We start from the raw sequence: 12,223 nt of genomic DNA, 5'->3' as shown, positions 1-12,223 counted from the left end.
TTAAACTCTTCCAAATGTGTTCAGCTTATTTGTATAGTGTATTGTATTGTTAAATAAAAGTAACATTTAAATTAATAATTATTAATGATTTCTTATTCTCCCCAAAACACAGGGGAATAGAGAATAAATTATAAAATATAAAATCATAGACATTAAGGCATCAAATAAATGCTGCCTTGTTCATTAACTTATGAAATATTAAGGCAAAAGAGTATGCTTCATATTTTAATGTAGTTATATTATAGGCAAGGCATCTCAGAATTCGAATCCTAACCCTGTCACTTTTTTTTTTGGCTGTGTTGGGTCTTCATTGCTGTGCATGGGCTTTCTCTAGTTGCGGTGCGTGGGCTTCTCATTGAGGTGGCTTCTCTTGTTGCGGAGCACGGACTCTAGACGCGCGGGCTTCAGTAGTTGTGGCTTGTGGGCTCTAGAGCGCAGGCTCAGTAGTTGTGGCGCACAGGCTTAGTTGCTCCACGCCATGTGGGATCTTCCTGGACCAGGGCACGAACCCATGTCCCCTGCCTCGGCAGACGGATTCTTAACCACTGCGCCACCAGGGAAGCCCAACTCTGTCACTTACTATAGTCTGATTGCACTTCCTAATATATAAAATAGTGATATTAACATCTGTTACTTAAAATTTTGGCAATTGATTAAGATAAAAATATGTAAACAGATTACCTGGGAAGTAGCCACTATTTTAAAGAAGTGACCATTATTAAATTCTGGCTATTTTCTAATGTCAAATGTCATGAAATAAGGACATATATGACTTATTAAATCTCTTTAGGGGAGACTTGGTTTTGTATAGTTCAGTTGTTAAAAGTTATGTGTCTAAAGTTAGTATAGAGTAGCAGGTGCTCTCAATTCCAATTTGTTGTAAAATCTTTTTAAAGCCACCAAACAATACTGCACTGCTTTTTGGGTTAACCCTCATTTGTCTTTTAAGGTAGTTCTTAGCAATGAAAACAATCAAGAAAAATGTAGGAAATGGCCCCAAATAATATACAAATGTGTAATTAGCTCTAGGAAGAATAGTTGATTACATTTAAAAAATTTAGTCTGATGAAGAGTGCTCTTTTTCCACTTTGTTACCCCTTTGCAAAAGAAAGGGCTACTATTGCATTTTGAAAAATCTGATGAAGAATAATACATTGGTCACTGGTTATCTGGAGATCTGGTTAGAGCTTGAACTCTTGCAAAATAAGTCTTTGGTCTTGTCAGGTCACTTAAACTCTCTGGGCTTCAGTTTTTCCTTTGTCAAGTGAAGTATTTGAACTAAATGTTCCTTTTTCTGCTCTTAAATTTTTTGATTCTAGCTATTATCCTTTCCTTTGTATGCTGTGGCCTAGCTCTTTCCTCTGGGTCTAGGGATCTCAGTAGGTATTTTTGTAATTATAGTACTTATATATTGATCTATTTCCTTATCCCCTTTCTGCCTTTATCTTTTTCATCTACGCCCGTTTGATCTTTCACACTTCCTTTAGATTCTATAGTCCTGTTTACTTCACTTCCCACTTACCGTATATTTTTGTTGACTCTTTTTATGATACCTCATTCAGGGTTGGGAGTGGTGTCCTCATGTAGTATTAAAAGGTAACCATGGTAAGAGAAAAAAATTCTTGCAGTTCAGAATTTTTAATTGCCTCATTTGAGGATTTGTAAGTAGTTCATTGATTTATAGTAAAATATGTATCTTCTAAGCTAATTCTTTTATATTGAGAGACTGTTAGTGAATTTTGGAGCTTGTGATATTAATGGGAGATGTATTTTATTCCTGAAGTATCTAAAATAAGTCATAGATGCTATTTCCAAACTTAAATTTACTAACTCCAAGTTCTTCCTGTCAAATTGAATGATATGGTCTGAAAAACTGTAGAATATATTTCTTAATTTCAAAAATGTGAGTGGAGACTAAGAGACTTTTATCTGTTTATTAGTTGAAGGTTATGACTTTTGTAAGTAGATGATGTCAGAGAGAAAAGTTTGCTCTTTGGTTCATATATCAGAATTAAGGGTACATACCTTCTTGTGTAGAAGGAGAAGAATGTTTGGCAAGAGATTGAAGAACAGTTCAAATTGAAATTTGATGGTTCTAGGAAAATGCCTAATGTAAACCTCTGGAAGTTTGGCTGGCAGAACTGTGGGTTGACACTACCTAAGTAAGCAGAATAGAGAAGGGTTTCCCAATATGATTATCTGAAGAATATTATACTGCAGGATATTTGTAGGTATGTTCTGTAAAAATTTATTTTGTGGTCCAACAGGTTTGAGAAATTCTGAGACAAGTAAAGATGACAGTTTTCCTTACTGCAGTATTTAACAGTGGTCGTGCTTTGTCAATCTTCTGAGGAGAATGTACTGCATATGCTGTTTCCTAGACATCGATTAAATAGTTGGGAAGAAACAGAGTAGTAATGCCACTTGTTATATTTTCTTTTTTAATGGATAATCTCATCTCACATGTCTTTTGAATATTGTCTTAAATGTGTGTTAATATATGTAACTTATGGTCAGTTTACTTTGTTTTAATATGTACATAATAGCTTTTTCTTGGCAATTTCCTACCATAACTAAAAAAAAAAAAAAATCAGTTAAGTTTCAGTTTAGTCCAATAGATAGTTAGCATCCTCAAGATTTATTACAGTGTATTGCATGTTATAAAAATCTCACTCAAAATAATGTTTCAGCTTTCAGCCTCATATCTAAATGAGTAAATTTGTAAAGTAAATATATATAAATATTGCATGGCAATATAAAGGCTGCACATGAATATAGTCAAATGAGTGGTTAAACAGCTTCATTAGTACAATTAAATTGTTAAGTTTATAACTAAAGTTTTTTCTGCTTTGCTAGAAATGGATTTAGTTTTAGATGATAATAGTGACATTGTGTGAAATGAGAAGTTTATGCTGAGAAAATGGGAAAGTCTAGATAAAGCTGTCCGTGAGCATTTTGAAGATATTGCATATGAAATCGTTAACAAAAATGGTGTAAACAGAGCTTTCAGTATATCTCAAGTGTTGGATGTTCCATGAATCTCTGTTGCTCATTCCTGTACTTGGGTAACTTTCAAACTTCCATGCAATCACCTTGAGTTATTTTATACTTATTTCCTTACTCTTCTATGCTCTTCTTAATCTAAAATTGTAAAACCAATTCCAGTTTTTTTGGTATTTCCACAAGTTACATAGAGTGACCTTTACATTATTATTGCTAATAATGTTGTTGCCTGATAGTTTGTGCTATTGAGGAAAAAAACAGATTGGTTGAAACTTTGCATTCAGTATCAAGAGATTATACCTGGTTTAGAGGTTGACTGACACCTACTTCAGGGTTTTGTGTTGAGAGAGATGGTATTTTTGGAGCATTGAGACTGAGGAATGACCTTTATACTATTTGTAAGGGGACAGCTTGAAGATCACATGGTAGACAAAAGGTCAGTAAGGGTATTATAATGTAGTTGACTTGAAATGAACTATAAATGAGAGGATAATACTGAAGACACTTATATTTCACTTAAAATGACTGATTTTGGGAACTTTTTTTTCTAGTTATTATTTTTTCTGAGCTGAGGTTAGAAATAAATTGCATGCTATGACAGTCAGCTGATAATTAGCATGGTCGGGTGGGAGAGAGGTGATGAACTGAGATTACAGTAATGTTTCATGGATATTCTTCAAAGTGCATAAATGACATATGCGTAGTATTGAGTATATTTTTGGTTTAGAGTTGAAGGACAGAAATCTTTTATTTTGATACTAATAATGTCTTCATTCTTTAACCCTTTTTTCCTCCTTTTTTTTTTTAAAGATTTTGCTCACAGATTGCCAGGAGAATGTATTCTGAATTAAAAATGATTTTTGAAACTCTTTAATACGTCTGTGGTTTTTCTGAGTAGATTCATCTCAGGTTTGATTAAATTTCCTTTAAAAGGTCTTAAATTCTTCCACTAGTGTAATTAAAATGCACCAACTGGATGAGTCAAAAAAAAGAAAATTAATGAAAATGTTATACTACAGATTTTGATTTATATTCACAAGGCCATTTGTAATGAATATTGTTCCTTTTCAAAGGGCATGCATCACAGAAGGAAGCCATGGACGTGAGCCTTGATATAACAGCACTCAGCATCCTCCAGCAGCCAGAAAAACTTCAGTGGGAGATTGTTGCAAATGTTCTTGAAGATACCGTTAAGGATCTTGAAGAACTTGGGGCAAATCCTTGCTTAACCAACTCTAAGAGTGAAAAGACAAAGGAAAAGCACCAGGAACAACACAACATTCCCTTTCCATGTTTATTAGCCGGAGGTTTATTAACATATAAATCTCCTGCTACCTCACCCATTAGTAGTAATTCTCACAGGTCACTGGATGGTTTAAGCAGAACTCAGGGTGAAAGTATATCAGAACAAGGGTCAACTGACAATGAATCCTGCACTAATTCAGAATTAAATTTTCCTCTGGTAAGAAGGACTTTACCCATTTTGCTTCTTTATAGCATCAAGGAATCTGATGAGAAAGCAGGAAAAATCTTTTCACAGATGAACAATATAATGAGTAAAAGTTTGCACGATGATGGTTTTACAGTTCCACAGATTATTGAAATGGAGCTGGATAGTCAGGAGCAGTTGTTGTTGCAGGATCCTCCTGTGACTTACATTCAGCAATTTGCAGATGCAGCAGCCAACCTTACCTCTCCAGATTCTGAGAAGTGGAACTCTGTGTTTCCGAAGCCTGGGACTTTGGTTCAGTGTTTGAGGCTGCCAAAGTTTGCGGAGGAGGAGAATCTTTGTATAGACTCAATAACTCCTTGTGCTGATGGAATTCATTTATTAGTAGGACTGCGGACATGCCCTGTTGAATCCTTGAGTGCAATAAATCAAGTAGAGGCCTTGAATAATTTAAATAAGTTAAACTCTGCACTATGTAATAGACGGAAAGGTGAGCTGGAATCAAATCTTGCTGTAGTGAATGGTGCAAATATTAGTATAATCCAACATGAATCACCAGCAGATGTACAGACTCCTTTGATAATTCAACCTGAGCAGAGGAATGTTAGTGGTGGATATTTAATACTTTATAAAATGAATTATGCCACTCGGATAGTGACTTTAGAAGAGGAGCCAATAAAAATCCAACATATCAAAGATCCCCAGGACACAATTACCTCGCTCATTTTGCTTCCGCCAGATATACTGGATAATCGAGAGGATGACTATGAGGAACCTGCTGAGGAAATGCAGTTAACCTCAAAGAATGGCATTGAGAGAGAGAAAAAGTCTGATATTTCTACTCTTGGGCATCTGGTAATAACCACTCAGGGAGGATATGTAAAAATATTAGATCTTTCAAACTTTGAAATTTTGGCCAAAGTGGAACCTCCTAAAAAGGAGGGCACTGAGGAACAAGACACATTTGTTTCTGTCATTTACTGCTCGGGCACAGACAGGCTGTGTGCATGCACCAAAGGTAAGCTATTGATTAGTTTGGTTCTTCTACAAATCTTATAAAATCAATGTATATGGCATTCATTTATGTGCATACTTAGCATGAATTTTAGATCCATATAGATGGAAATTTATTTTTTTATAATGAAGTCGTAAATCTTTCTACTGTTTTAACTGTTTTTAAAACTTTTTTCTACTGCCCTAGGTAAGGATTCTAATTTAAATAAGTTAATAAGTCTCTCAGAAAGTATCTTCTCTGCTTTAACCTCAAGAAAATAACCTGCTGTTGTTTCTGTGAGTCCTGACTCTGCATCTGCTCAAATTTGTGGCTTTGGACAAGTTACTTTAAACTCAGTAAACCTTTGTTTCTTTATTTATAAACTAGGACAAGGCAGCCTATTTCCAGGCTTGGTAGAATTAAATGAAATAATGTATGTAAAGTTTCTGGCACAAATACATGTCCTTATTTCCTTCTGAAATAAAAGTATTTAGTAAATAATTATTAGTTTTGCCAAATAAATTTTTCTTGTCTTATTTACTCTTAACCTTTTGCTGATAGTGAATCAGTTTTACAACATTTGAGGCTTCATACAGAGTAACAGATAGTGTTACTAAGGAATTACTGACAATATCAAGAAAATGAATAGTCCTGTTGATTGTTTAGTAGGAATTTAGGGCCAGGAAATATTTGAAGCCTAAGTAACTATAACCAATGCTTGGCAGAGGAATTGGGTTTGGGAAGAGTTATGCATCTCATTTGTGGTTCTGGTAGGAATTAACCTGAATTTTTCCTCTCTTTAAAAAGATTTTAAGAGTTTGGCTAAGAAGGATAACAGTGGACGTAGTGGTGTGGGTTGCCTTCTTTGAAACACATCTAGTGAAATAACAAGGGGAAAAAAATCTTCAAATAACATCAAAATCCAACTAGATTATTTTAAAAAATGAGCAGTGTAGAATAATTTTAGAATAATAGAACTTTCAGAAAAACCATTAAAATACTATGTGGTGTCAAGGATAAATTGAGCTTATTAATCATGTATATGCCAGTTCATTTCTGTGAGAGTTTTACCTCTGTTAATTTGTTTAGTCATCACACCAACTTTATGAGTTATGTACTGTTATTGTCTCCATTTTACAGATAAGGAAACCGAGGGAAAGAGGTTAAGTAACTTGCCTAAGTCACAGAGCTAATAAATGACAGAGTCAGCGTTCAGACCTGGGCAGTCTGTCATCAGAGTGCTTAAACTACATTAAACTGCCACAATGTAATAAAAGCAGAACACCCATACGTTGAATTTTTTGGAATATTTTAATCTGAAAGATTTAAAAAATGAAAACAATATAATTTGCTGTAGGCCATCTGGAAGTGGAGCTGGGTTTGGAACCTGAGTTACCTGGTCCCAGGGCACATATTCATAAGATACTAGTAGTTTCCACAAACGCAATCAGAGTTTAATGATTTGATTTATTTGATGAGATAGCTTTTGGCGATTCAGAGGAGAAATAGTATTTAAGCTATGAAATAGATTAATGTTTTCATGGAGTTTGGACAATGAAAATTTCTAGGAAGTGATCTCATGTAATGGAATTTATTTAGATGAATTGAAGGGCAAGAGAAAGCCTGAGAAGTTAACCACTTTAAAAATTATCCCCCAGTTCTTTAAGGGTTGACTGATCAAGATGCATTTGAAAAGATGAGATTAATAACAATAAAGAGGACAGAAAAGTTGATGTTTTAAAATGTATGTATGACAGTCCATAAAGTAGATTTTTGAAAAGCACTGTAGACTGTAAATCAAATGGATTTGACTCTGTCTTGTGAGTATATTCAAATAGCATAAGACTCTCATGGAGAAACATTGAGTCTTTTGATAAAAATCTACAATTAATGTTGTAAGTTAATTTTTTTTTTTTTGGCCACACCCTATGGCATGTGGGATTTTACTTCCCCCACCAGGGATCGAACCTGTGCCCCATGCAGTGGAAGTGTGGAGCCCTAACCACTGGACCACAAGGGAATTCCCTATTATTATTATTTTTTGATGAGAACTCTTAGGATTTACTCTTAACAACTTTCATATATAACACACAACTATTGATCTGTTTTTATTTCACTGATTCCTTCTCCTGTCATCTCAAATCTGCATTGAGTCTCTAGTGAACTTTTTCATTTTAGATACTTTTCAACTCTAGGATTTCCCTTTTGTTCTTTTAAAATAATTTCTTTTTTTTTGTTGAGATTCTTTATTTGTTGAGTCATTTTCACCGTTCGTTCTTCTAATTCTCTATACCTGGTTTCCTTTTATTCTATAAAATATTTACAATAGCTTCTTTGAAGTATTTGTCTGCTAAATCTAAATATGGGTGCTCAGAGATATTTCTCATTGATTTTGTTTTTCTTGAGCATGTGTCACTCTTCACATGTTTTATAATTTTTAATTTAATACTAGACATTTTAAATAATGTTGTAGAAACTCTGGACTATGATTTACCCCCCTTTGGAGGGGGTTGTTGCATTGGTTATTTGGTAACCCACCTGGCCTAAATCTGTGAAATCTGTTTCGTTTGCAGTGAGCAGCCACTGATATTTCTTTCATTTTTTACCCCCTCTGGTTTTTATTTATTTATTTTAAAAAATGTATTTATTTTACTTAATTATTTTTGGCTGCATTGGGTCTTTGTTGCTGCGGGCGGGCTTTCTCTAGTTGCGGCGAACGGGGACTACTCTTTGTTGTGGTGCGTGGGCTTCTCATTGCAGTGGCTTCTCTTGTTGCAGAGCACGGGCTCTAGGTGCGCGGGCTTCAGTAGTTGTGGCTCACGGGCTCTAGAGCGCAGGCTCAGTAGTTGTGGCGCACAGGCTTAGTTGCTCCGTGGCATGTGGGATCTTCCCGCACCAGGGCTCGAATCTGTGTCCCCTGCATTGGCAGGCGGATTCTTAACCCCTGCGCCACCAGGGAAACCCTCTGATTTTTATTTTTAAGACTTGTATCTTGTTTGTTGCCTCTCTGTCCACATAGTTTAGTATTCAGCCAATGATTTTGATAATTGGCTGTGACGAAACACCTTTACTGGTAAGGTTGTGTTCAGGTGTGCCTTGGCTGTTACTATCTTTATTTTTATTTTCTCTTGTGCCCTTTCAGGTCTTTTCTACGTAGGCATGGGGACTTGGTTGACTGAGAATATGTTGATGGCTTGGACCCCATCTGGTCTTTGCTGCACATATTTGCAACCTCTGATCAATGTGGGATGTGTGGAATGTTTACCAAGCCCCCTATGTTTCTTTCTTAATCTCTCGTTATTTCTAGTGTTTTGCTTGTCCTACACAGGATTCTGACTTCGGATAGTAGAGTAGATGGGCCTTCTTTTCGCCACTGAGCCACTTTAAGCGGACAAGCTTTCCAAATCAGAGTCCCCTGTGGCAGTAGTAGCATATCTGCTGGTTTTCACCGTTTGACCCACTCTGTTTAAATTACAGTTTTGTCCAACTTTATAGATGCTTTTCAGGAATAAGATTTTTGTCTTCCTTATTATTCTGGAAGCGAATCTCCAAATATTCTTGTTTTTTTTTTGTTCTTAAATATTTGCTAAGCTCATTTTCCATTTTCTTTTCTGTGATAGAAATAATGAAAAATAGAAATTTGATTTGATTTCATTTTATTGTGAATGCTTCAAAAATTAAGAATCTTTGTTCAGTTTTGTTACTGCTGTGATTAAGAGATTGGGCTGTGGATTCCAACATAGCTAGTGCATCAGTTTCCTCATCTGTAAAGTGGCCACAATTATACTCCCTACTTTAAGGTTATTTGTGAAGACTAAATGAATTAAGCATTTAAAATAGTGTCTTACACATGTAAGTACTAGATAAATAACTATTTTTACATATGTTTATGTATTTGCCATTTTCATCATTAAATTTAATTTTCCTTGACAGTGTGATTTCTGAATTCTTAGAGATATGTCACTTTGGTAGCCCTCTTTTTTTGCCTTTTGAGTGAAATTAAAATAAATTAAGTTTCTTAACTAAGTAGTAGGCACTTGTCTGTTTACCTATTTTTCATGTACCTACGTTGATGGAATTTTACTACACTGTAGGTGGTGAGCTTCATTTTCTCCAAATTGGAGGAACCTGTGATGATATTGATGAAGCTGACATACTAGTGGATGGATCTCTTTCTAAAGGAATAGAACCGTCTTCAGAAGGTTCCAAACCTTTATCAAATCCTTCAAGTCCTGGCATTTCAGGTATGGTATTAACTTTTTAAAATGATTCTTAAAAATGCAATTCTTGTGATGTTCAAAGTTTTCTGGATCTTTCTTATATTATCTTAAACATTATTTCATTTATAGTCAATTCTTGGTTACTTTGAGAGAGTTCATTTCCTTGTGGACATTCTGTTGCCAGGCTTGTTTTTGTCTATTGTTTATCACTATTTTTTCAGTAGTTGGAAAATGTTGTAAACATTAGAATAAGAAATGGTTCTCAACCTGTGGTAGGTTGATCAGTTTTGGTGAAGTCACCTAAGAGGTAAAAACATTATTTTGGTCGTTAAGGAGCTTTCGGTCTAGTTAGGGAGCAACAAAGCATATGAAAAAGAGAAGAGTTCATTAAGTAAGTGTAAAGTGAGTGGAATGGCTAATATTACTAACATTACTACTGGAATAAAAATGCTGAAAAAATATTCTTTCCCAGGGGTGATATATTCAGACTCTCATTGCCCCATTGTGAACCTTTAGATAGGTTTTGTTTTGTTTGTTGTTTTTGCCTTTTCTCCTACCCATCTTCTCTACTGTCCTCCAAAACTTGTTTTTCAAAAGAAGTAATGTTAGCATTGTTACTCCTGCTTAAAAATCTTTACTTGCTCTGTGGGCTAATAACTAGTCTTTTTCTCAACCTCCAGTTATAGGAAACTTTTCATGATTTCTTAAGTGTATTCAGTTTCATGCTCTCCATATGTTACACTAAGCTCTCTTTCCTTATCCTTTCCCTATACCACAGTCCTTTTGTACTTCCATTGTGCTGTCATGTTTTATTCTTAGCACTTACCATATTTTATTCCCCAAACCTAGCATTTAAAAGAAATTTAATGAATCTTTAAAGAAAAAATGTGTTTAAACTCAAATGTATTCCAAACAAATAATACATGAAGTTGGTATTTGTTCTTCATGAATACTTATATTTGTGCATTTGATCATTCTTCTTTGCACCAAAGGGAAACTTTTAGTGATTACTAGTATAATATATCTTAATTTTAGTGATTACTTGTATAATATATAGCAGTCTTTACTACCGTAAGGCAGGGTTTCTCATTCTCAGCACTATTGACGTTTTGGACTAGGTAATTCTTTGTTGTGGGAGGACTGTCCTGTGCTGTATTAGGAGTATCTCTGGCTTCTACCTTCTTGATTGCTGTAGCACCCACAGTTATCCTCATCCAAATGGCCCTGGGGAGGCAAGATTATCCTCTGGTTGAGATAAAGTGACTCATGTCTCTTGCTATGTATAATTAGACTTGATTGTCTTGATTAACTACGCAAGTTGGTTTAAAAAGCTAACATATTGAATGTTTTCATATTTTATAGGGTATTGGTGTAATAAGAGTTTTCATATAAATTCCATAAAAATACTATTTAGTAAAGATGAATTAGATTATAAAGAAATAAAGAAGGAGCATTGATATGCTGTTAATGTTTACAAACAACATTTAATACAGTTTCAGTCAGATTTCTAAAAGCTCTAAGCTTTGAGGAAAAATGTAATTTGAAGTACACTTGTAATAATTTTATAAAATGCAGTGTAAACTTTCTTTGTGAAGCTATTGTAAACTTATCAGATTTCATATTTTAGTCTTTTTTAAAAGTTATTTTTGTTAATTGGAATAAGAACAACAGTTTTTCAGCTTTGTTCTACGTTAGGCATTTCACAGATGTGAATACATATGTTTGTAAACGCAAACTAATCTCTCTGAAGCAGGTTGTTACTCTTATAATACTGGTATGTATACAAGGTATTCTTAACTACCCCAGAAGTGGAAAAAATGCTGTTTAAGCTTTTGGTTTGTAAGTATTTGTTTGCCGTCAGTATAGCTTTGACTTCTTAAAAATTACTTTTTAATAGAGTAAAAAGGGGCAGATATTATGTGCTTGCAGATGTTTAGCATTTTGTTTTGTAAATGACAAAGTGTAAAAGTTAATTATTGATCTGATGTAAGTTAGGCTTGCATTTCAGCACCACTACTTCTGTTGCCCTTGTTAACCTGGTGCTCGTTAAAGCTCAGTCAGGGCTCTTCTAACAGGTTGAGTTCAGGTTTCTCCAATAAGTACCCTTTCTATAATTTAAAATATTCAAGATGGATTTTTCTTAATGTTAGTTATGTAGTCAGTGCTAGTTGCTTTAGTTGTATATAGGTATCTGAGCCTACATTATTAACTTTGAGGCCATTTGGTGAATGTTGTAATTGACTAGACAAAAAACATGGATTAAAACTTTTTTTAAAACCTATTTCAAATTCTACATTCACTATTGTTAAGGAGTTGATTTATTGGTGGACCAGCCATTTACCCTTGACATCTTGACGTCTCTAGTGGAGCTAACCCGCTTTGAGACTTTGACTCCACGGTTTTCAGCTACTGTTCCTCCATGCTGGGTAGAAGTTCAACAAGAACAGCAGCAAAGGAGGCATCCTCAGCATTTGCATCAGCAACATCATGGAGATGCTGCTCAGCACACTAGAACTTGGAAACTACAGACTGACAGGTAAAACATTCTTCCAAGCT

General features: G+C 34.8%; 1 protein-coding gene across 1 annotated transcript in view; it reads left to right on the top strand.

Moving 5' to 3' along the window:
• The window catches only part of BIRC6 (baculoviral IAP repeat containing 6), a 238,594-nt gene that overhangs the window by 52,211 nt on the left and 174,160 nt on the right, over positions 1 to 12,223 (top strand). Inside the window, exons 10-12 of the mRNA XM_060168808.1 lie at positions 4,077 to 5,471; positions 9,542 to 9,691; positions 11,978 to 12,203. Coding sequence (XP_060024791.1) covers positions 4,077 to 5,471; positions 9,542 to 9,691; positions 11,978 to 12,203 — 1,771 coding nt within the window. The remainder of the gene's footprint in view (positions 1 to 4,076; positions 5,472 to 9,541; positions 9,692 to 11,977; positions 12,204 to 12,223) is intronic.

The sequence above is a fragment of the Lagenorhynchus albirostris genome, chromosome 13 (genome assembly GCF_949774975.1).
Source record: "Lagenorhynchus albirostris chromosome 13, mLagAlb1.1, whole genome shotgun sequence".
Classification (NCBI taxonomy): Eukaryota; Metazoa; Chordata; class Mammalia; order Artiodactyla; family Delphinidae; genus Lagenorhynchus; species Lagenorhynchus albirostris.
The sequence above is the reverse complement of the archived record's forward strand: the minus strand, read 5'-3'. Positions and strand labels throughout refer to the sequence as shown.